This window comes from Pocillopora verrucosa, chromosome 3, assembly GCF_036669915.1.
Source record: "Pocillopora verrucosa isolate sample1 chromosome 3, ASM3666991v2, whole genome shotgun sequence".
NCBI lineage: Eukaryota > Metazoa > Cnidaria > Anthozoa > Scleractinia > Pocilloporidae > Pocillopora > Pocillopora verrucosa.
The window spans coordinates 25,307,624-25,333,611 of record NC_089314.1 but is presented as its reverse complement, the minus strand read 5'-3'; the positions used below and the strand labels follow the sequence as shown (position 1 = coordinate 25,333,611).

At 39.2% G+C, this 25,988-nt stretch overlaps 1 protein-coding gene across 5 annotated transcripts; it reads left to right on the top strand.

The window, feature by feature from the left end:
* Positions 1 to 111: 111 nt before the first annotated feature.
* LOC131772170 (uncharacterized) lies at positions 112 to 25,245 on the top strand. 5 transcript variants are annotated; one of them, XM_066164541.1, is made up of 9 exons: positions 14,600 to 14,881; positions 15,210 to 15,371; positions 16,089 to 16,232; positions 16,903 to 17,087; positions 17,826 to 18,032; positions 18,696 to 18,839; positions 19,785 to 19,982; positions 20,772 to 20,893; positions 22,218 to 22,356. In XM_066164541.1, the coding sequence occupies exons 4-8, from the start codon at positions 16,920 to 16,922 to the stop codon at positions 20,844 to 20,846; spliced, it is 792 nt and encodes a 263-aa protein (XP_066020638.1). In that variant the 5' UTR covers positions 14,600 to 14,881; positions 15,210 to 15,371; positions 16,089 to 16,232; positions 16,903 to 16,919; the 3' UTR covers positions 20,847 to 20,893; positions 22,218 to 22,356. The 5 variants fall into 5 exon arrangements, with proteins under 5 accessions (XP_066020635.1, XP_058973968.2, XP_066020637.1 ...); XM_066164538.1 differs by lacking the exons at positions 14,600 to 14,881; positions 15,210 to 15,371; positions 16,089 to 16,232; ... (4 more) ...; positions 20,772 to 20,893; positions 22,218 to 22,356 and adding exons at positions 112 to 221; positions 311 to 761; positions 2,092 to 2,719; ... (1 more) ...; positions 4,008 to 4,172; positions 4,847 to 5,144; XM_059117985.2 differs by lacking the exons at positions 14,600 to 14,881; positions 15,210 to 15,371; positions 16,089 to 16,232; ... (4 more) ...; positions 20,772 to 20,893; positions 22,218 to 22,356 and adding exons at positions 308 to 761; positions 2,092 to 2,719; positions 3,142 to 3,336; positions 4,008 to 4,172; positions 4,847 to 5,144.
* The last annotated feature ends 743 nt before the right edge of the window (positions 25,246 to 25,988 follow it).

Sequence of the window (25,988 nt, the reverse complement as noted above, 5' to 3'; positions counted from 1 at the left end):
GGTCATGATGACCGATTTCAGTGAGGTCTGTGCGTCATGACGGAAAGCCAAATATTGTCCCGTCCAGCCTGACCAAGCTCAGTTAATAAGCATTTAATCCTCTCTTAGGCTCGGTCAATAAGTTTTTTTTTCTTATGACTACTAGGTAAGCGTCTTTGAATTTGAAATTGAACACGATTACATACATAATAAGGGCGCGCGATTAACCGCTTCAATGGAAGGTACTGTGATAAAACACTTCTTTATTTCTCCGAATCAGGACAAAACGATAACAGTTCCTCTAAACAAGCTCATGTCTGTTTTATTCTAGGTATACGACCACAATTAGAATTCACGTTCTCGGAAAAAGCAACCGAACCGCTCGAACGTCATTTTTCTTCGAATGTTTGGGTAACTGCATAAACAGCCCCAAAGCTTGTCTTCAGTATCTTTCTAGGAAACCTATCGCCCATGTAACTTCTTCAGTTAAGTATCGAGTTCCTTCGCAGAAAATCAGCGAAATAATCTCCGCATATGTGCAGATGGTAACTGGAGTCATATTTGTGGAGAGCTGGGTGTCACTCATTTTTTAAATGTTTGGGTCGTCACGTAAACAAGCTTACAGCTCCTCTTTCAATCTTTCTAAGAAACCGCTTAAGTGTCTTATTCAAGTATCGAGTTTCTTCGCAGAAAGTCGATGAAATAACGATCATTGCGAATCTACAGTTTGTGTCCGAAGCAAGAGGATATTTTAAGGGCCTCAAAACACTCAGAAAACGAAGGTACGTCTTTAAACTAAGTACTAGTAGCATTGAAATTGTAAAAACGACCTTATAATTTCGAATTTTAGACTCTCACAAAGGAGGCAATGCTCCTCAATACTGAATCTAATGATTTGCATTCCATGGGTGAACACGAACGGAGTGTTATTCAAATCAATGAAGCAGAATTTCTCGTACAAAAGAAAGAAATGCAAGTTTTTTTCGCCAAAAGGAAATCTACTCCAATTCGGATCATGGCATGCTTCAAAGATCACGCGCTGGCAGACATGCTATATATCCTCCATATCAAGGAAAGTCAACTCGTTTTTTTTTAAAAACCTTTAGGTAAGGAGTCTAAAATGGAGCCTCATTCATTTTTATGTCCATGGCTGCGAGATCCCGCAGTTAACAGGATAAAAGGATAAACGGGTGCAATGCAATTATACTATTTCGGATCTACTACAACTGATCCCTTTCAGAACATCGTTTCTTCGTTAGTTGGCATGTTAGTCGGTCTAGAGCTGGAGATCAGGTTTTTGTGTCATAAAGAGGTGATCTTCGCAGCAAATCAACCCACCAACAGCAAAGTGAGCAATTTAATTTGAACAACAAATGTAAAACAATGAAATTTTACGTTTTCGACTGCATGAAGTATCTCCAATTTCCTGGAACTTGTAGACATTTCCTTCGTTCCATTTGGATTTGACACGAAGGTTAAGTTCACATAATATTTACTCTTATAAGGAGGTACGTGACAGCATGGTCTCAAATGGGCGAGAGTTCACTGTAATATACGTTATTCGGCAACAATCTGAAATGGTTCTGCAAATTTTAATAACACCGCGAATATTAAATTCTAGACATGCACAAATGCTACTTCATCATCAAGCAGACATATTAGGACTTCGAGTTTTGTGGCTCAAAAAAACATGTACTTTTAAATGTTTAATGGTATCATATGAATCCGCAGTTTCTATCCAACCTAATCATTTTTCCACCATAGAACGCAAGTTAATATGATTTTATAAATGAAACCTCAGCAGCTGAGGGAGCTTTTGAGAGACTGGGGTGTCTCTGTGGTAACCTGTTTACCTTAAATAATCATTAATTTGACTTTGTTTGATAAAATCTTTAAGGAAATAATTGAAAAGATAATAAAATATAAATTGCTTTTGAGGCTATTTAACTTAAAAAGTTTAAATATCTTTTTGCTACCATTCAACCAACTAATGTAACTTATATCGAAATATCTTTTGAGAGTATTAAAAGAGTTAATAGACAAAGCAGAGTCACGTGACCACAGGAAACATTAGCTTAGCTCAGGCAATAATTCGTCATTTCAACATCACAGGTGGGAAGTCAAACTTCTAACCCAACGACAGACCAGTTAGACAGTCATGCAGCAGCTATCTTCTGATCAGCCACAGGCGGTATCTGAAGCACAGTCACCCATGGGGCAACAAGGCTATGTCCCCACTGGACAACAAGGTAATGTCCCCACTGGACAACAAGGCTATGTCCCCACTGGACAACAAGGCTATGTCCCCACTGGACAACAAGGCAATGTCCCCACTGGACAACAAGGCTATGTCCCCACTGGACAACAAGGCTATGTCCCCACTGGACAACAAGGCTATGTCCCCACTGGACAACAAGGCTATGTCCCCACTGGACAACAAGGCTATGTCCCCACTGGACAACAAGGCTATGTCCCCACTGGACAACAAGGCTATGTCCCCACTGGACAACAAGGCTATGTCCCCACTGGACAACAAGGCTATGTCCCCACTGGACAACAAGGCTATGTCCCCACTGGACAACAAGGCTATGTCCCCACTGGACAACAAGGCTATGTCCCCACTGGACAACAAGGCTATGTCCCCACTGGACAACCTGTCCAATCCGTTCCAGGCCAGGCAGGGCGGATGGACAGAACCTACCTGAAAACAATGCTGGGTGGCTCGAGAATTTTTGAGTTTGTAAGTAGTTAAAGGATATGAAGGGGTTTGAACGAATGATATCGGATTAGCGGGGGTTTTGATTTAAAACTTTGCTCGATGTCTTCCTAGTATTCTCAGCCAACACATTTTTATGTTATTTCCAAACTTTGAAATCAATCACTTCCTAGCATTTTGGAAAATTAATGTTAAGATAGTTTTTTCTTTAATGATGTATGCAATGAAATGCATTTGACCTACAAATGTAATGTTGACGAGTATCACATGGATCCTTATAGGTTAAGGTAGCGCATCAAGATACTCTCTTTCTATGTAAGAATTCATTAGGAAGCCTTGTTGGAACACCACTTGTGGTGCTCTTGCCCTTCTCCAGCTTTGTACCAACGATCAAATAGTGATGGTCATAATCATTGTTCACGAGCTTACCTTGTCCTCTTACACAGATCCTCTTGTTAATCGCCTCGGCATGTGGTATTGTTTACTCAAACCGTACTTTCGGTATGGATGGTCGAGCAACGTTTTTCGCAGGAGTCTCCACATTTTGTTGGGTAATGGTGATAGTCCTCCAAATTGGGTTTATGCTTGGCATCCACAAAGACCAGCGATACTTCAAGACACCATCATATTCCACACTGATAGTGAGTATTGCAACTAATTCATTCCGATAATTCATGGATGTGATACTCATATAAGACCGTTTCCAAGATGCCCAAAGACTCTGCGAAAACGGGTCAGTGTTCGTGGGTAGCCTCTGAAAGGTGCTGAGACGAAAAGCAGCCTCATTCTTGTACTTCCGATACAAATCATTTCACAAGAAAGGTTTTGTACTCTTGACTTTTGGAACTCGGAGTGGTATTTTATATCACTGATCGGGTAAAGGGACATTTAGCACTATCTAGAAAAATTCACTGGGAAATGGCCATCAAAGTGAGTGAGGATAAAAACATAGCAGCTAAAAACTTTGAAGGAACATTTGGCCAACTAAGTAATTACCTAAAAAGACTCTCGTATATTAAACCACAGATTATTAACACGAATTAAAGAACTGTTGAAGGCTGGACACTTGACTATCTCAGTTGCACAAAATATACAACCAGTCACTCGGCAGATATATTACCTTGTACTCAAGATGTCTGACTCTTTCTCAGGCTTCTCCCTCTTAGAAACGAGGTTGTGAGGCTGTGATATTGACGTTTAGGTGGCAGACGACATGTTGTTGCTCTTCTATTATTTATTACTGGCAATTGAATGTTTAAAATCAATCTTTTTCTGCTCCAACAAGTCAAAAACACCTGTTCTTTTCCCACAGGTATTAGCTGTACAAGTCCTCATGGCCATACTTCTCATCGCCAGCACTACAAGACTGGCTATGCCCGCTGTCGAATGGTATAAAGCTAACAAAGATCACCTAGATCGATACGGTAAAAGCAGGTCTACTGACGGCGTGAACGTTGCAATGCTCTTTTGCGCCTTGGTACGTTATTTTACTTTTTTCCCTAAATTTTCTTTTCCTATCGTCTTGGTGAGCATAAAGAACAAATCAAGCAGAGTGTCCTGTTTTCTGACGAATGACGAATGGATGCACTAGCGAATCCAAGGGGTGGGTCTCGGGAACCACTGGGAGGGAAGGGGGGGAGGGGTGGAGATTTTGGTAGTGTCACAATAACATTTACCTGATCCACCCCTAAGGCTCAGAAGTATTCTAACCCCCACCCCCTTCTCTATTATACTCTCTTAGCGACGACTAATCCCTCCTTCGCTCCCTCTTTACCCTTCAACTCCCATGAGTGACCAAGACAGAATTTCTCCTTACAATATCAATAAAATATCAAGCAGACAAATGATTAGAATAAAGAAAAATATCAATCAGGGGATTATTAGTCGATCCAATATCAAATTCTCCAAACAAACATCATAACAACTTTATGGCAGACAGTAAGGAAAATTACTGATGAGATCATGGGAGTTAAAGGGTTAAAACCAGGTGATCTTCCACAAACTCCAACGACCATGTTATGAAAACCGGAATATGCTCTCGCAATATTATTTGGCCCATAATTTTGAAAGATTGAACATATAAAAAACTTACAAACACATAGCAAGCGGTAAAATCTCACCTGGCTCAGTTTTTCTCTCTTCTTTTTGCAGGTGGGTGGTGCCTTGACCTGTTTGACTTTCCTGGAAGACATCCCACAACTGATAAAGATTTACAGATCACAAAGAGCAAAGGAAAATGCTGCGGCTAATACCCAATAGCCTCTTTACTGACCTTCAACCGCAGTAGCCTGGATCAGCAACAACGCAGCCCGTTTACAAAACTTTTTAGAAGACAGCCTTGTTTGAAAGCGCGTCCTCAGCTTTGATTGATTTTTGTTGGTTAGCTGCAAAAAAAAAAATGTTATAGAGAGCTGCCGTATTGAAACGATCCTGTATTGACTTAGTTCGTTTGTACTTGTCCTTTATTCATATTCGACATTTATCATGGTTAACCTTTTTCCGTAGCTAGATTTTTTAACTTAAGTATGTGGCATTTATCACCCCGAAGAAGCGATATCCGTAAGAGACTTACGATCGTCACATAGAATACTATGTTTTTTTATATATCGTTTACTGACCCCTAGTTGAAACAAAACTTGGAGTGTAAATTTGAATAAAAATTCTCACTGAACTGTCAATGGTTACCTTTCTTAGCTTTGATCAGCAAAACCTCATTATGGTAAAACGATGTGACAAGAATCGCGACACAGTGAGTGTGATCGATTTAGCGATTTCGTTTATTTTAGTTTTCTTTTACTTTTACCATTCTTTGATGGCTTAACAATGGAAGGAAAAAAGCTCAAGGTACAGTCTGTATTCGAGCCAAGTGGCCCACCGAGCCGGAGCTTATTCCGGTTTCCACGTAGCATGAGGCGACTAGGAGTGTCATGACTTCCCCCAGAATGAGAGATACTACTCATTGCGAAGTTACCTCTTATACGGATATTCCAAATATTTATATGAAAATCAACACTTTATCTATTAACTCTTCAAAATGAACTTTCAGCCCCCATTTTAGAGACACGGCTTAAAAAAGGTTCGCATTGTCTCTTTGGAATAGTCAGGTAGCTTTAAATTCATTGATTGTTCTCCTGAATTATCGAATGCAGTCTAGAGTAAAAGCAAGTGGCGTTAAACGTAATGGTTCCAATCCCGTGAACGGTCGCATATTTGCCCATGTACGTATTGCGTACCTATATTTTCTGTGTTATTTTGGTCAAAGATGAAATCTTATAGATACAAGGTAATGTGTATTACCTTTTCCACGAAAGCTGTCACGACATAAGTAGCTGCACCTTTGTCCTAACACTGACAGTCTGTGCAATCAGCGCGAGGGAAAAGAGTGGTAAGAGGCAAAATTTATGATTTATATCCTCAAGAAAGAAAATATAAGTTCCCCTTGCCTCTATAGAGGTTTATAGACGCGGACGATTTCACTGCACTCAAAGGTATCTCACTTTTTGGTTGCTTTAATTATTTTGGCTTCGTCTCTGAATGAGCCATACCATTTCCTAGTAATTTCAATCGACCAGTGATATAAGAATTGTACAGTTTTCATGTATTGCTAAGTGTCATCGTTATTGAAACGTTTTCGGAAAGTCGATAGACCTTTGGGCTGCACGCTTATAAATACTAATCGTGCACATCATAGTTTAACAGCCTTTTCAGGCACCAAATTTTCAGCGATAGATGTCACGCATTTGTCACAAACATGCGACTACCACGATGAGGATTCCAACCTCAGACTTTTTGATCATGGACTAACTAAGCGACAGACAATTTGTTTTTTTAACTGAGATTAAAAGTAAATTGGCCATCGCAAAGATTTTCTAAAGCTAACGTTTCAAGCGTTAGCGCTTTGTCAGGGCGAATGTAAACACAGTTTCTAAAGCTATCTTTACGAGCGTAAAAGCGACAGACAACCTAAGTATTGGCAGCTAAGTCCTATGCTAAGTACAAACGTGACACATGTCCTACATTTACTGCTAGGATCTGTTGCACCGAAAACTAGTGTCTCATGTGAATAAAATTTGGAAGATAGTACATTTTGTGTTCTGGTGTATCGCGAGAGACCTGTTTGTATTAGGAATTTGAGTTGATCGATGTTTCCTCGCATTCAGGCTTTCCGAGAAGGCTTATCCAATTTCTTAGTAGGAGCGAAACTCTGATAGCCATTCAGCCGTCAAGAAAAAATATCTTGAAGATGACAAGCATTTTTCGCGAACATGCGATTAGAAAATATTTTAATTCTACATGATGAGGATTCGAACCTCAGACTTTTGGAACGATTTCGCTGTCGGATCATCAACAAACTAAGCTTCAGACAATTTGGTTTTATCAACTGAGATTAAAATGGAAATTGGCCACCGCAAAGAGTTTTTGAAGCTAAAGTTTCGAGCGTTAGCTCTTCTTCAGGGCGAATGTAGAGACAGTTACTTCAGCTAACCTTACGAAAGTAAACCCTTCGTCAAACCGACAGTTAACCTACGTATTGGCAGCTAAGTCATATGCAAACATCCTACATATTCTGCTAGGATCTGTTGCATCGAAAGCTATTGTCTTATGTGGATAAAATGAGGATTGTACATTTTTCATTCGGGAGAGACCTGTTTATGTTGCGAATTTGAGTTAATCTATGTTTCCCCTTGCTTTCGTAGAGGTTTATAAACGGTGGACGATTTCACTGCACTCCGCAAAGGTACTGTTATTTTTCGGTTGCTGTAACTGATGATATAGGCCATATCTCTAAATGAGCCATACCATTTCCTAGTAATTTCTTTTGATCTGTGATAAGAGTAATGTGCAATTTTCATGCATACTTTTCTAAATGTTATCATATTCAGTACGTTTACGGAAAGTCAATAAACCTTTAGGTTATATACACACAAGTAAGTTAGTTGTTTCTCCATAATTCAGGTCAATGGTTTAAGAGCCTTTTCAGGCGCCTTTTATTTGCAAAGTGTAATTGCTGATAAATGCAGTCGGGAAATATCTGAGGAAAAAGCAAAAGTTGAAGCATCAAATAGGAAAAAAATTGATCATCGAGAGGCCAAAATTTTAGCGATATATGACGAGCATCTGTCACGAACATGCGACCAGAAAATATTTCATTTCGCCGCGATGAGGATTTGAACCTCAAACCATCCAACCATCCAACCGATTTCGCTGTCTGATCATCGACAAACTGTGCTATAGACAGTTTGGTTAAGTCAACTAAGATGATAATGTGAATTGGCCGCAGTTAAGAGTTTTTAAAGCTAACGTTTAGAGCGTTAGCGCTTCGTCAGAGCGAATGTGGAGACCGTTACTGAAGCAAACTTTACGAGCATAAACCCTTCGTCAAAGCGACGAACAACCTACGTATTTGCAACTAATTCATATGCTAAGTACTGAAGTAACACATATCCTACATATACTGCTAGGAACTACAGCATCGAAAGCTATTGTCTCATGTGGATAAAATGAGGAGGATTCTACAATTTCCATCCTCGTGAATTGCGACAGACCTATATGGTTTATATTGCAAACTTGAGTTGAACGATGTTTCCTCGCCTTCAGGCTTTCCAAGAAAGCTAATCCAGTTTCTTGATAGGAGCGAAACTCTAATAGCCATTCAGCCGTCAAGAAATATCTTAAATAAAGAAAAATATAAGTTCCCCTTGCCTTCGTAAAGGTTTATAGAAGTGGACGATTTCACTGCTCTCTTCAAAGGTTCTGTTATTTTTCGGTTGCTGTAATTATTGGCCACATCTCTAAATGAGTCATATCATTTCCTAGTAATTTCCACTGATCCGTAATATTGGTAATGTACAATTTTCATGAAGGCTTTACCTAATGTTATCATGGTTCATACGTTTTCGGAAAATCAATGAACCTTTAGGCTACACACAAGTAAGTTAGTTGTTTCTCCATAATTAAGGTTTATGGCTTAACAGCCTTTTAAAGCGTCTTTTACTTGCAAAGTGTATGATTGCTGATAAATGCAGTTGAAAAATACCTGGTAAAAAAACAAAACTAAACTAACTGCATCAAAAAGTCCAATAAATCGACCCTTAGAGGCCAAATTTTTAGCCGGCTACATGGCGAGCATTTGTCACGAACATGCAACCAGAAGATATTTCATTTCGTCGCGATGAGGATTCGAACCTCAAACTATCTAACTAATTTCGCTGTCCGATCATTGATAAACTGGGCTATAGACAATTTGGTTTAGTCAACTAAAATGATAATAAAAATTGGACACCGTTCAGATTTTCTAAAGTTAAAGTTTAGAGCGTTAGCTCTTAGTCAAAGCGAATGTAAAGAGTGTCTTTAAGCTGACACCGTTTCAATGAAAGGCGGCATCTCTAGATGAGCTATACCACTTCCTTATAATTTCCATCGATTAGTGATATAAGTAGTGTAAAACTTTCTTTACTACCAAACGTTTTCATAGCTGATAGGTTTTCGGAGTTTATATTCACTTGATTTTCGGAAAGTCAATAAACCTTCAGGTTTCACACAAGTAAGTTAATTCAGTGTTTCTCCATAATTTAGGTGTTATGGTTTAACAGCCCTTCAGTTCAGGCGCCTCTAATTTGCAGAGTGTAATTGCTGATAAATGCAGTTGGGAAAAAGCAAAACTAGATGCATCAAAAAGTTCCATAAAACGATCAATAAGAAGCCAAATTTTCCGTGATAGATGGCAAGCGATAAAGATGCGAACCTCACACTTTTCGACCGATTTTGTTGTCTAATAACCGACCAACTAAGCTACAGGCAATTTGATTTTATCAACTGATGTAAATTTTATCAACTTATGTAAATTGGTCACCGTAAAGACCATCTAAAGCTGACGTTTCGAGCGTGACCGACAATTTACCTACTGGCAGCTAATTAAGTCATAGGCTATGTACAAATGTGACACGAATCCTAAATACGGCTACAGCCATGATTTGTTATGTAGAATGTGTTTTATGAGAGAAAATGAGATTGACCGTACATTTTGCATTCTGGTGTATCGTGAGAAACCTGATTACATTGCGAATGTGAGCTGATGTTTAGTCGCTTTCAGGCTTTCCAAGAAGGCCAGTTCAATTTATTGATAGGAAAGAAGCTCTTAAAGCCACTCAACCGTCAAGAAAAAGGTGAAACAGACACTAAGAAAATGTCATTTTCTTAATCCTTTCCGTCATAAAATGCCCATTTTATGATCCTAAGGTATGATTTTCGAGTAGATGGCATAGCTTAAGTGAGCCAGCGTTTTCTAAAAAATAACTTAGGAGCGTGAGTAAACAATTCAGCTTGGAAGAAAAGGAGCAAAATGTTGCTTCCAAATACAGCTTGAAAGCAAACTATTATTATCTTGTTGACAAGAGAATATTAGTTTATATTCTCTCACTATTAGTAATTTGTGTGTTCGTCTTGGTTTTTGCGGTAACCACAAAACACTGAACTTCTTACATGGTTGCCAAAGATCAGCAGTGAGGCATTTACAGCCTTCTTTGCAGCGGTTAATCAAACCTTCTAAATCAGCCTAAGATCTGATTGAAATTCGCCCTTTAAGCTGCTAATACTGAGTGGTAGAATTTTGTAATAGCCAACACACTGATGTACTCTCAGAAATTTAATCTCTACTTGGCACTGGTAATATAGAACGGCAGTCTATCCCGCTTTTAGCCTTAATATGTGTCACAGAGAAAAAGGTTTACGACTATGCCATGGGACCTTTTATCATTACAGGGAAAATAGGCGTATGAAGAGAACTCAGATTCGTAGGTGGTTCGCCGAGTAGAATCCGTTTTCAATGTTTGAAGCCAAATTATCTACATACAAAACATAAACAGCCGCCTTATAAGAGGACGGTGGGTTTTCCTTTGAGGAGCAAACTTAATGATTGAAGTAATTCAAAACTTTTTTCTCACAAAACCCCAACCTGTAATAAAGATTTTCTTCCCTTTTCGACAGATTTTTGGTTTTCTGGTCTGCTTTTCTTTCTTTGAAAGCGTTCGATTGTTCTACAAAATGATCCTTACACAAAGAGGAGAGAAAGAAACCGACAACACCGCATGTAACCCAAAGGTCACATTTGAACAAGGAGAGAAAACCTTTATCTAGCGTAAGAGATATACCAGCGTGTTGAGCCTAGTTAACGTTAGAGATGCCTAAAACGATTTGGTAAAGTTGATGAGATATGTTACTCTTTGTAGCTATCCTTTTTTGCGATGTTAGGTTTCATGTTTTTGTGCTTTACACCATGAGACCACGTTTGTTTATATTTTTTTCAGTCGGATTGTTCACAGTTATGTAATAGAGGTAATCAGTTTAAAAAAAAACCGAAAAATTTCTCTGTGATGAGGTTTTGTTTAGTTTTTTCAGTAACCTGACTGGGCCTAACCAATATACTCTTATACTCTTTCTGAACTTACTGACTTAGAGATGTAGTCAGTCACTTTATGTGTACGCAAAAAAATAAAGTTTGTACATGGTCAGAGTGCTCCTGAACCAAACTGCAACACTGTTGTTCTCGTCTTTGATTTAGAAAAATATTCTTACAATTGATTTCCAATGTTTCTGAAGTAATTCGCATAAGATAAACTATTTTTGCGTAGTGACGAGACAAGGGTCGCTTTTAGTTAACCCTTTACACCCTAGCATCAGTATGTATATTCTCCATACTGTTCTTTATACATTTCTTAAGGGTCTGAAAAGGAGAATTTGATAAACATTTAAGAGTTCTTTAGTTATTGATCATTTCCCTTATTCTCGTGACCTTGATGTTTGATTCAGGGCTGATATTGTAAGGAGAAATTAGATGCCAGTTACTCTTAAGGGTCAAAGGGTTAATTCTTAGATTACTGTTTGGTTTCCTGATGTAGTATCATGTGCTTTGTAGAAAAAACGCAAAGAAGTTCAGTTCACCGCGGAGAAAAATCATGTGTGTGTGTTCGCCAGGGGATTTCATTTCCCTGTTATGGTCAGTGATATAAAAAAGCAAAAATGTCAATTAAAATATGATGTGGTTATTTTAACAATGTTTGCGTGCTGTCTTAAGGAATAATAATATTTGGCAGTATGTTGCACCACAACTATGTTAATACTATGTTTAAACAGAGTATCAAATATCGACGGTAATTTAAGTTAGTTCCATCTCTTTGCATTCCACGAAATCACCGTCAATAAATGATCGAAGCTCTGAGTTTATTTAGAATCTTGATTTCGCGGTTGCGACAGCTTTCAATTGAGTGTCGATTGCAATCTAGGTCTTAAAAATTATGAAAGCGTGTTTGAAATAAAAATTAAACACGATTACAAACCTACATAAGGGCGCGCGATTAACCGGCTTCAATATAAGGTTCAGTAATAAACACTTCTTCTTTGTTTCTCCGATTCAGGACAAAACGATAACAATTCCTCTAAACAAGCTAAGCCTGACAAGGCTCGGTTAACAAACATTTCATCCTCTCTTGAGCTCGGTCAATACGTTTTTTGTCTTATGACTACTAGGTTAAAAATTATGAAAGCATTCATAAGAAGGGGGCGCGATTAACCGCTTCAATAGGAGGTTCTGTAATATACACTGACTTCTTTATTTCTCCGAATACGGAAAAAACGACAGCAATTCCTCCAAACAAGCTCATGTCTGTTCTATTCTAAGTATACGTCTACAATTAGAAGTCACGTTCTCGGAAAAACCGCTCAAATGTCATTTTTCTGCTGATGTTTGGGTAACTGCGTAAACGGCCTCAAAGCTTGTCTAGATTATCTTTCTAGGATACCTATCGCCTGTAAAACTTCTTCGGGTATCGAGTTCCTATGCAGAAAATCGGCGAAATAATCTTCGCTTATATGCAGATTGTAACTGGAGTCATCTTTGTGGTTCGCTGAGCGTGACTCATTTTTTAAATTTTTGGGTTGCTTCATAAACAAGCTTACGGCTCCTCTTTCTGTCTTTCTAGGAAACCGCCCAAGTGTCTTATTCAAGTATCGAATTTCTTCGCAGAAAGTCGTTGAACTAACAATCATTGCCAATCTGTTGTTTGTGTCCGAAGCAAGAGGATATTTTAAGGGCCTCAAAACGCTCAGAAAACGAAGGTACGTCTTTAAACTAAGTAGTAGTAGCATTAAAATTGTAAAAACGACCTTATAATTTCGAATTTTAGACTCTCACAAAGGAGACAGTGTTCCTCAATACTGAATCACATGATTTGCATTCTATAGATGAACACGAACGGAGTGTTATTCAAATCAATGAAACAGAATTTCTTGTACAGAAGATAGAAATGCAAGTTGTTTTTCGCCAAAAGGAAATCTACTCCAATTCGGATCCTGGCGCGCATGCTTCAAAGATCACGCGCTGGGAGACATGCTATATATCCTCCATATCAAGGAAAGTCAACTCGTTTTTTTTAAAAACCTCTAGGTAAGGAGTCTAAAATGGAGCTTCATTCATTTTTATGTCCATGGCTGCGAGGTCCCGCAGTTAACAGGATAAAATGATAAACGGGTGCAATGCAACAACTGATCCCATTCAAAACATTGCTTCTTCATTAGTTAGCATGTTGGTCAGTCTAGAGCTGGAGATCAGGTTTTTGTATCATAAAGAGGTGATCTTCGCAGTAAATCAGCCCACCAACAGCAAAGTGAGCAATTTAATTTGAACAACAAATGTTAAAAAATGAAATTTTACGTTTGCAACAGCATGAAGTATCTCCAATTTCCTGGAGCTTGGAGACATTTCTTTCAAACCATTTGGACTTGACCCGAAGGTTACGTTCACATAATGTTTTACTCTTATTAAGGGAGGTACGTGACAGCATAGTCTCAAATGGGCGAGAGTTAACTGTAAGATACGTTATTCAGCAATAATCTGAAGTCTTTGCGCAAATTTTAATTACAACGCAAAAATTAAATTCTTGACATGCACAAATGCTACTTCATCATCAAGCAGACCTATTAAGACCTCAAATTTGTGGCTCAAAAAAAATTATTTTTTAAATCTTCAATGGTATTATATAAATCCTCAGTTTCTATCCAACCGAGTAATTTTTCCATCGTAGAACGTAAGTTAATATGATTTTATAAACGTAACCTCAGTAGCGAAGGGTGCTTCCAAGGGTCTGAGATGTCTCTATGGTAACCTGAGTACCTTAAAAAATCAATAATTTCACTTTGTATGATAATTTTAAGGAAACGATTGAAAAGAAAATAAAATATATATTGCTTCTTAAGGCTATTTGATTTAAAAAGTTTAAACATCTTTTTGCTACCATTGAAGCAGTTAGTGTCACTGATATTTAAATATCTTAATTAGAGTATTAATAGAGTTCATAGACAAAACAGAGTCACGTGACTGCAGGTAACGTTAGCTTTGCTCAGGCAATAATTCATCATTTCAACAATCACAGGCGAGAAGTCAAAAGTCAAACCCAAGGACAGACCAGTTAGACAGTCATGCAGCAGATATCTTATGATCAGCCACAGGCAGAGTCTGGAGCACACTCACCCACTGGACAACAAGGCTATGTCCCCACTGGACAACAAGGCTATGTCCCCACTGGACAACAAGGCTATGTCCCCGCTGGACAACAAGGTAATGTCCCCACTTGACAACAAGGCTATGTCCCCACTGGACAACAAGGCTATGTCCCCACTGGACAACAAGGCTATGTCCCCACTGGACAACAAGGCTATGTCCCCACTGGACAACAAGGTAATGTCCCCACTTGACAACAAGGCTATGTCCCCACTGGACAACAAGGCTATGTCCCCGCTGGACAACAAGGCTATGTCCCCACTGGACAACAAGGCTATGTCCCCACTGGACAACAAGGTAATGTCCCCACTTGACAACAAGGCTATGTCCCCACTGGACAACAAGGCTATGTCCCCACTGGATAACAAGGCTATGTCCCCACTGGACAACAAGGCTATGTCCCCACTGGATAACAAAGCTATGTCCCCACTGGACAACAAGGCTATGTCCCCACTGGACAACAAGGCTATGTCCCCACTGGACAACCTGCCCATGCCCCCACTGGACAACCTGTCCAATCCGTTCCAGGCCCTGGTGTCCTTGTGCAGCCCCCAGTGAATCAACCTAGGGCAGGGCGGATGAACAAAGCCCATCTAAAAACTATGCTGGGTTGCTCAAGAATTTTGGAGTTTGTAAGTAGTTAAAGGATATGAAAAGGTTTTAACGAATGATATCGGATTAGCAGGAGTTTTGAGTGAAAACTTTGCTCGATGTTGAACACTTGACTATCCCAACTGCACAAAATACAGCTGGTCACTCGGCAGATATATTGCCTTGTACTCAAGATGTCTGACTCTTTCTCAGGCTTCTCCCCCTTAGAAACGAGGTTGTGAGGATTTAATTTTGACGTTTAGGCGGCAGACGACATGTTGCTCTTTTATTTTTGTTATTGGCAATGGATTGTTTAAAACTAATCTTTTTCTGCTCTAACCAGTCAAAACCACCTGTTCTTTCCCACAGATTTTAGTTGTACAAGTCTTCATGACCACACTACTCATCGCTAGTACTACAAGCCTGGCTATGCCCGGTGTCGAATTGTATAAAGCTGGCAAACGTTACCGTGAGCTATATGGTAAAGGCAAACCTTTTGACGTAAACGATGTGTTTCTCAGTTTCGCCTTGGTACGTTATTTTACTTTTTCCTTAAATGTTCTGTTCCTACCGCCTCAGTGAGCAGAAGGAATAATTATGCAGAGTGTCCTGTTTTCTGAATGACGAATGGGGCACTAGTGACTCCAAGGGGTGGGTCTCGGGATCTGAACTACTCCCCTTGCCCCTGTTAATGACAGACACTGGTAACAACAGGATGGTAAAAAAAAAACAAACAAACAAACAAAAAACACTAAATATAAAGGATTTGAGATCTGCTTGTCTTGAAATATTCTTCAGCTTGTTTAGACCCTGGTGTGAAGATGAAAATTTATGTGTCTTCTGAGATTGGTACCCCTCACCCCTCGTTCTCCGCCCCCCCTCCTACCAAAAATTCCTGGATCTTTCCCTGGGATAGCCCAACAATCAGCGCCCCGGACGCTGAATCGATAGATCTCAGTTCGATCTTTGGTCAGTGCATCATAATCTGCCATGTCGATACGACTCCTTTTCCCCTCAGCCCCGACTGGTGCTCAAAACTAGTTACCAGACTTTCTCGCACAAACAATTCGAAACTAGCCTATTGATCTTTCAATCATTTAGTTATCAATTTATATATTCTTTCTTATTGGTCTTTCATTATTTATTCATCCACTCATTCATGTGTTCATTTATTTTTCTATTAATTTAAACCTGTATGGTTATCTTTTTCATTCTTCTTATATATAATTTGTTTTCTATCTTTTGCAGTCTCTCGTCTTTTATTTCATCATGTTTGCGCTGCTGCTCGCCTGTACTGGAAACTTGGTCCCTAGGGCCGTTGACCTTGGAAAATTCCAGAAAATTATGCCAAGCACATACAGACCATTCGTGGCATCCCTTAGTGTTGCCCTGGTAAGTTCTACAATAAAATGTAAAATATCCGAAGATGAATATGATTTCCGATTCCCCATGGGCTTATTGTACTGAACCAGGATTAAACATCAATTGAGGCTTTGGACTCTCTTGTACAAGAGGACACTTCGGTGACACACACACACACACACACACACACACAAAGGGACGGGAAACAAATTGAATCGAAATCAGTTTCAATACGTGGTGAATATTCACGCGGCGAATCCCACTTTAGCTTATTCTGGAAAGACTTTTACTTTAAGTATACAGCTGTTTCGAGAAAGGTTGTCGGATAAAAGCCTAACAGTGCACGCGACAACCCCAAAAGGTATTGTGGGTTGTTTCAGTCCTTGGTTGCTTACCGAAGTATTTCAGGGAAATCTGAGAAAATGCCTCTGTATAGACGAGGCAGCGTGGGTTTGATGAATTTATTTTTTCTTATTTGACTTTTGCACTCTCTGATTAGTCAACGCTATAAAACCAATCATATTTATATCTTAAAGAAAACCGCTACCTGCTGGCGGTTTCCTTTACTTTTTACTTTCTTTAACTCTTATCAGCTTCTTTTGATGTTTTCTTCTGTTTTGATCGGTTTGTACGGCTCGGTCCCCGACACTCGGTCGAAATAACCATATAGATATAATTTCTCTTTTCTAAATCCTGGCAGGTCTTTGGATTTTTGTCATGTATAGCGTTAGCACTGGATATGGTATTACAGTACAAATTGTTTCAGACACAGCGAGCTCAGGAGACACAACCGAACAAGCGCAGGAATCTCCCCAAAGACAGGCCTGGGATATCAACAAGGAGTATTTACAGTCACAATACTTTTTCGTCAAACTAGCGGAATTGGTAAATTATGAGTGTTTGTGGAAGAAATCTGTATAAAGCTATTTTACTTCTTTAAATATCAGCGAAGAAGCGCAGAAAGAGCACGTGAGGATGAGCGCAGGGTTTGTCTTTTCATTTTCTCCCCCACCCCCTCCCCCTCCCCCTCTAAGCTCTTGTGTTTGCATTAGTCAAATGTCCAGCGCCTTTTATTGCGTTCTCGCGGGAACTCGAGCTCTAAACTTGGAGAATACAGAAGGCCCGTGAAAAGATGATTATATAGGCACACCTAGACACCAGCGGCTCAATTAGGATAGACGGTCAAGAATCACGGGGCAACAGGTTTTTTTTCTGTAATGAATAGTTTTTTTTCCTTTAAGTCCTACTCCTGGGCACCACTGTAGTCGGAAAGATGATTAACTGTCTTCCACTTGATAAGCACGACGATCAAAAATCAGTTATGCATGCCTTTGATGCCTTTTTACTCGACAGATTAGTAACTTTAAAACAGAACGATTAAAATGAATAACGGAAATTGGTTGGGACGTAAGGTGGTGCTACCTTCACTCAACGGGCAAGGAGTGCTTGAGCGGGTGGAGATAACTTTGGAAGGATGACCTCCAAGCGGTGGAGTGTAGGGTTCTATAACAACACTTCACGTTTAGTGAGCCAATCTCTCCTCTATTTCAGATCATTCTCACTTACTTTACATCAATATCAGTAATTCCTCCAAAGCTTACCCTATTTTTCATCCATTTTCAGTTCCTGCTCTTTGTGGCATGGGTGTGCGTCCTGAAATACTTTGACGTGAATATTTTCAAATATACGAATAAGCCTTACGAAGAACCGGCAGCAGAATTCCTTAGAGGAATCACGATCTTTTCCTGGGTGATGACTGTTCTTGTGACGTTGACATTTGTGATGAGTTTCGACAAGCTTTGTGCTCGGCCATCACGCTGGACATTGACGGCAAGTAACGATCCCCTTTTTCTTCCCATGGCCCCCTCTTTGATAGAAAAATGACCCCGCTCGTCTTAACCCGTTAACTCTCAGAAGTGATGAACATGTAACTTCTCCCTATAACATCCATACATTATTCAGCAAACAGGTAATGAGAATACATAAACTCATCAGGTACAAGATATTACCTTGATTGAACACCAAATTTTCGTAACCAATTTACAAGGAAATGTGTAGCAGCTAGAGGGGAGAATTAACAATCAGATCTTGGGAGTTAAAGGGTTAAAAAGGCCGCACTTAAGTTCTCTATGGGTAGAAAGAGGCGATCATATTAGGGACGAGTATGCCTTTGAAAGACGAAACTAAAAAGTAAATAACAGTGAGACTTGGAAAATGTCAATTTTCTCAAGATCCTCGTCCACAAACAGTGACATGATTAAAACCTTCTTATTAAGTTTACCATATTTTTTTTTGTCCAGGTGTAACCTTTATAGCCAAATTTGTTTTGCATAGATCAGCACTTTTACATGGCATAAGTTTTATGCTCCTTGGGTTTCGTCAACTCCTATGAGGAAACCTTGTCTTAAATGTTCTGATATGGGGATTGAGCCTGGGATGAAGGGGTGAACTTTTTTCAATCTCGGTTTAATTTTTTTTATCTTTTCTCCGTAGGCTTTGATCATTGGATTTGTCTTGTTTTCGTTGATAATTGCTTGCTGTGGGAATCTGACTCCTGAGGTTGTCAGATTTGGAAAGGTTTACAAAAATGTGATTACAGATTACAAGTCCAATATAATAGCTCTGTTTGTAGGACTGGTATGTAATCTTTTTTTTTTTTCTTTCGCTTCGGCGCGGAATTCAGAACTCTAAGTTAGGCGGTTGTTCGTGACATTGACAATAGTTTATCGCGATATGCTGGATTGCTTTAATTCCAAGGCCAGAGGGTACGATGTAACCCTGTAAAATTTTATATTAAACTCACACTATTGCGATCAGAGTTAACATATTTTACCCCGCCGATTCAGATGTTACTTCGAAGTTTTTGGTTTGGGTTGGACGCGATGGAGTGCACTTGCCTTGCGGTTGGGTTATTGTTTATATCGATGCCTAGTATCCCCCTAAATGCTGTGAACAGCTAACAGCATTGATCGGTGATGTTATAAATGTAGATTTTCAGTTTCCACGTTTAATCCATACCTTTCATCGTAACTGTAAAGAAACAGAACACGAATCTGAGAACTGAACCTTGCAAACTTTAAGAACTGAACCTTGTGAACCTTAAGAATTGAACCTTGCGAACCTTAAGAACTCAACACTGCGAACATTTATGTTATTTTTTTAATTAGAACCTAGCTTGAAACCAAATACTGCTTATCTTATCAAAGGGCGTGTTTATTGACACACGCATAGCGTTCATATACCAGAATTAAGTTTATGCCTTCGAGAGAAATTGTTTTCCACGAGAACGGATAGTTTCTTTTTGACGAGTTAGAACTTTGGAATCTTATAAATCTAATTATCGTAGGATATAGCCAATAAAAACCTTAACAGCAACCTTGTTGAGGCAATACTCTGTAAAGGGTATTACATTGTAAGATAGTCACTGCAGCAACAAAATTTGAACTACAGTTATGCCACTTCGGAATTGTTATTAAAAAAACATGCAAATATTTCCATAGCGAAATGGTCCGTTGAAAATCCTTTTGTTTTACATAATCTTAGTAACATCGACCTTCATCAACATTTTACACATATTTTCAGATGTTCCTGTTTGCGGCATGGGTGTGCATTGTCATATACTTTGACATGGATATTTTCTGGACTACGACTGAGGATCCAAAGGCCGATTTTTTTAAGGGAGTCACCATCTTTTCCTGGGTGATGGCTGTTCTTTTGACTCTGACATTTGTGTTGAGCTTTGATAAGCTTTGTGGCCTCTCCTCCCGATGGACATTGACAGTAAGTGATATATTTCTTTTTAATAGACATTAGCTGATAATTATCCTTATCAAGGTCCTCCCCGTAATGAAATTCTAACCGACAACCGACGTGTACATAAAACAGGTATGTTAGGCACGCCGGGTAAAACATCGTTCAAAAATTGATGGTCATGATGATCGTCCCACTCTCAGGGAAACTCTCTCCAACCAATCTTAACTTAGTAAAACACGTCCCTCTGAGATGGTTTAATGTATTTAATTATTGACTGAGTGGTAGGGCCGGATAGCAAAATATTTGGCTCGAGGTCATGATGACCGATTTCAGTGAGGTCTGTGCGTCATGACGGAAAGCCAAATATTTTCCCGTCCAGCCTGACCAAGCTCAGTTAATAAGCATTTAATCCTCTTTTAGGTTCGGTCAATAAGTTTTTTTTTCTTATGAAAGCGTGTTTGAATTTGAAATTGAACATGATCACATACATAATAAGGGCGCGCGATTAACCGCTTCAATACTCCACAATTAGAATTCACGTTCTCAGAAAAAGCAACCGAACCGCTCGAGCGTCATTTTTCTTCGAATGTTTGGATAACTGCGTAAACAGCCTCAAAGCTTGTCTTCAGTATCTTTCTAGGAAACCTATCGCCCATGTAACTTCTTCAGTTAAGTATCGAGTTCCTTCGCAGAAAAACAGCGAAATAGTCTTCGCATATATGCAAATGATAACTGGAGTCATCTTTGTGGAGGGCTGGCTGTCACTCATTTTTTTTAATTAAACAACAAGTTGAAACAAGTTTCTATCTTTCTAAGAAACCGCCCAAGTGTCTCATTCAAGTAGCGAGTGTCGATGAGATAACGATCATTGCGAATCAACAGTTTGTGTAAGAAGCAAGAGGATATTTTAAGGGCCTCAAAACGCTCAGAAAACGAAGGTACGTCTTTAAACTAAGTACTAGTAGCATTAAAATTGTGAAAACGACCTTATAATTTCGAATTTTAGACTCTCACTAAGGAGACAGTGTTTCTCAATACTAAATCACATGATTTGCATTCTATGGATGAACACGAACGGAGTGTTATTCAAATCAATGCAGCAGAATTTCTCGTACAGAAGATAGAAATGCTAATTTGTTTTCGCCAAAAGGAATCTACTCCAATTCGGATCCTTGCATGCTTCAAAAGATCACGCGCTGGGAGGCATGCTATATGTTCTCCATATCAAGGAAAGTCAACTCGTTTTTTTTAAAACCTCAAGGTGAGGAGTCTAAACTGGAGCCTCATCCATTTTTATGTCCATGGCTGCGAGATCCCGCAGTTAACCGGATAAAAGGATAAACGGGTGCAATGCAAATTATACTATTTTGGATCTACTACAACTGATCTCATTCAGAACATCGTTTCTTCGTTAGTTGGCATGTTGGTCGGTCTAGAGCTGGAGATCAGGTTTTTGTGTCATAAAGAGGTGATCTTCGCAGTAAATCAACCCACCAATAGCAAAGTGAGCAATTTAATTTGAACAACAAATGTAAAACAATGAAATTTTACGTTTTCGATTGCATGAAGTATCTCCAATTTCCTGGAACTTGGAGACACTTCCATTTGAATTTGACACGAAGGTTAAGTTCGTATAATTTTTACTCTTATTAAGGAGGTACGTGACAGCATGGTCTCAAATGGGCAAGAGTTAACTGTAATATACGTTATTCAGCAACAATCTGAAATCGTTCCGCAAATTTTAATAACACCGCGAATATTAAATTCTAGACATGCACAAATGCTACTTCATCATCAAGCAGACATATTAGGACTTCGAGTTTTGTGGCTCAAAAAAACATGTACTTTTAAATGTTTAATGGTATCATATGAATCCGCAGTTTCTATCCAACCTAATAATTTTTCCACCAAAGAACGCAAGTTAATATGATTTTATAAACGAAACCTCAGCAGCTAAGGGTGCTTTTGAGAGACTGAGGTGTCTCTGTGGTGACCTGTTTACCTTAAGTAATCATTAATTTGACTTTGTTTGATAAAATCTTTAAGGAAACAATTGAAAAGATATAAAATATAAATTGCTTTTGAGGCTATTTAATTTAAAAAGTTTAAACATCTTTTTGCTACCATTCAACCAACTAATGTAACTTATATCGAAATATCTTTTGAGAGTATTAAAAGAGTTAATAGACAAAGCAGAGTCACGTGACCACTGAAAAACATTAGCTTAGCTCAGGCAATAATTCGTCATTTCAACAATCACAGGTGGGAGGTCAAACGTCTAACCCAAGGACAGACCAGTTAGACAGTCATGCAGCAGATACCTTCTGATCAGCCACAGGCAGTTTCTGAAGCACAGTCACCCATGGGGCAACAAGGCTATATCCCCACTGGACAACAAGGTAATGTCCCCACTGGACAACAAGGCTATTTCCCCACTGGACAACAAGGCTATGTCCCCACTGGACAACAAGGGAATGTCCCCACTGGACAACAAGGCTATGTCCCCACTGGACAACAAGGCTATGCCCCCACTGGACAACCTGTCCAATCCGTTCCAGGCCCTGGTGTCCATGTGCAGCCCTCAGTGAATCAACCTATGGCAGGGCGGATGGACAGAACCTACCTGAAAACTATCCTGGGTGGCTTGAGAATTTTTGAGTTTGTAAGTAGTTAAAGGATATGAAGGGGTTTTAACGAATGATATCGGATTAGCAGGGGTTTTGATTTAAAACTTTGCTCGATGTCTTCTTAGTATTCTCAACCAACACATTTTTAGGTTATTTCCAAACTTTTAAATCAATCACTTCCTAACATTTTGGAAAATTAATGTTAAGATAGTTTTTTCTTTAATGATGTATGCAATGAAATGCATTTGACCTACAAATGTAATGTTGACGAGTATCACATGGATCCTTATAGGTTAAGGTCGCGCATCGAGATACTCTCTTTCTAAGTAAGAACTCATTCGGAAGCCTCTTTGGAATACCACTTGTGGTGCTCTCTTTCCCTTCTCCTGCTTTGTACCAACAATCAAATAGTGATGGTCATAATCATAGTTCATGAGCTTACCTTTTCCTCTTACACAGATCCTCTTGTTAATCGCCTCGGCATGTGGTGTTGCTTACTCAAACCGTACTTTCGGTATGGATGGTCGAGCAACGTTTTTCGCAGGAGTCTCCACATTTTGTTGGGTAATGGTGATAGTCCTCCAAATGGGGTTTTTGCTTGGCATCCAAAAAGACCAGCGATACTTCAAGACACCATCATATTCCACACTGATAGTGAGTATTGCAACCAATTCATTTCCGGTAATTCATGGATGTGATACTCATATAAGGCCGTTTCTAAGATGCCCAAAGACTGCGAAAACGGGTCAGTGTTCGTGGGTAGCCTCTGAAAGGTGCTGAGACGAAAAGCAGCCTCATTCTTGTACTTCCGATACAAATCATTTCACAAGAAAGGTTTTGTACTCTTGACTTTTGGAACTCGGAGTGGTATTTTATATCACTGATCGGGTAAAGGGACATTTAGCACTATCTAGAAAAATTCACTGGGAAATGGCCATCAAAGTGAGTGAGGATAAAAACATAGCAGCTAAAAACTTTGAAGGAACATTTGGCCAACTAAGTAATTACCTAAAAAGACTCTCGTATATTAAACCACAGATTATTAACACGAATTAAAGAACTGTTGAAGGCTGGACACTTGACTATCTCAGTTGCACAAAATATACAACCAGTCACTCGGCAGATATATTACCTTGTACTCAAGATGTCTGACTCTTTCTCAGGCTTCTCCCTCATAGAAACGAGGTTGTGAGGCTGTGATATTGACGTTTAGGTGGCAGACGACATGTTGTTGCTCTTCTATTATTTATTACTGGCAATTGAATGTTTAAAATCAATCTTTTTCTGCTCCAACAAGCCAAAAACACCTGTTCTTTTCCCACAGGTTTTAGCTGTACAAGTCCTCATGACCATACTTCTCATCGCTAGCACTACAAGACTGGCTATGGTCGCTGTCGAATGGTATAAAGCTGACAAAGCTCACCGTGATAAATACATTGTAGGCAAACCTTACGACAAAAACAATGTACTGCTTGGTTTCGCCTTGGTACGTTATTTTACTTTTTCCCTAAATTTTCTGTTCCTACTGCCTTGGTGAACAGAAGGAACAATCAGGCATAGTGTCCTGTCGAATGGATGCACTAGCGAATCCATGAGGGTGGGTCGCGGGAACCACCGGGAGGGAAGAAGGGGAGGGGCGAAGATTTTGGTAGTGTCACAATAACATTTACCTGATCCACCCCTAAGGCTCAGAAGTATTCTAGCCCCCCCCCTTCTCTATTATACTCTCTTAGCGACGACTAATCCCTCCTTCGCTCCCTCTTTACCCTCCACCTCCCATGAGTGACCAAGACAGAATTTCTCCTTACAATATCAATAAAATATCAAGCAGACAAATGATTAGAATAAAGAAAAATATCAATCAGGGGATTATTAGTTGATCCAATATCAAATTCTCCGAACAAACATCACAACAACTTTATGACAGACAGTAAGGAAAATTACTGATGAGATCATGGGAGTTAAAGGGTTAAAACTCCAACGACCATGTTATGAAAACCGGAATATGCTCTCGCAATATTATTTGGCCCATAATTTTGAAAGATTGAACATATAAAAAACTTACAAACACATAGCAAGCGGTAAAATTACAGCTGGCTCAATTGACAAAAAGTTTTTCTCTCTTCTTTTTGCAGGCGGCTGGTGCGTTGACCTGTTTGGCTTTCCTGGAAGACATCCCACAACTAACAAAGATGTACAGAACACAAAGAGCAAAGGAAATTGCTGCGGCTAATACCCAATAGCCTCTTTACTGACCTTCAACCGCGGTAGCCTGGATCAGCAACAACGCAGCCCGTCTACAAAACTTTTTAGAATACAGCTTTGTTTGAAAGCGCATCCTCAGCTTTGATTGATTTTTGTTGGTTAGCTGCAAAAAAAAAAAATGTTATAGAGAGCTGCCGTATTGAAGCGATCCTGTATTGACTTAGTTCGTTTGTACTTGTCCTTTATTCATATTCGACATTTATCATGGTTAACCTTTTTCCGTAGCTAGATTTTTTAACTTAAGTATGTGGCATTTATCACCCCGAAGAAGCGATATCCGTAAGAGACTTATGATCGTCACATAGAATACTATGTTTTTTTATATATCGTTTACTGACCCCTAGTTGAAATAAAACTTGGAGTATAAATTTGAATAAAAAGTCTCACTGAACTGTCAATGGTTACCTTTCTTAGCTTTGATCAGCAAAACCTCATTATGGTAAAACGATGTGACAAGAATCGCGACACAGTGAGTGTGATCGATTTAGCGATTTCGTTTATTTTAGTTTTCTTTTACTTTTACCATTCTTTGATGGCTTAACAATGGAAGGAAAAAAGCTCAAGGTACAGTCTGTATTCGAGCCAAGTGGCCCACCGAGCCGGAGCTTATTCCGGTTTCCACGTAGCATGAGGCGACTAGGAGTGTCATGACTTCCCCCAGAATAAGAGATACTAGTCATTGCGAAGTTACCTCGCAGCATTTCATTAAGCTTCACTGACAATTCGCCACTGACCCTACTCCTACAGGGTGGAAAGAGATACTGTGAGAGTTTAGTGCCTTGCACAAGAACACAAAGCTCCACAACCTACATAGCTTTCCACTTAGGCTCAGACAAAAACAATTCTCAGAAATCCTTCTTACTGTTCTTGGGGAAAGCTATCTTTTTACCACATATTTTTTTTGAAGTCTCTGAATAGGTATGGATATTCCAAATATTTATATGAAAATCAACACTTTATCTATTAACTCTTCAAAATAAACTTTCAGCCCCCATTTTAGAGACACTTACATATTTCGTTTGTTACATCTGTATGCCATGTTTGAAATTTGACTGAGCATTCACGTCCCCTGCTTCTATATTAGACAGAAAACCATTGCAAAGTTGGAATGCAAGTCACCAGTCAAATGCTATACATATAA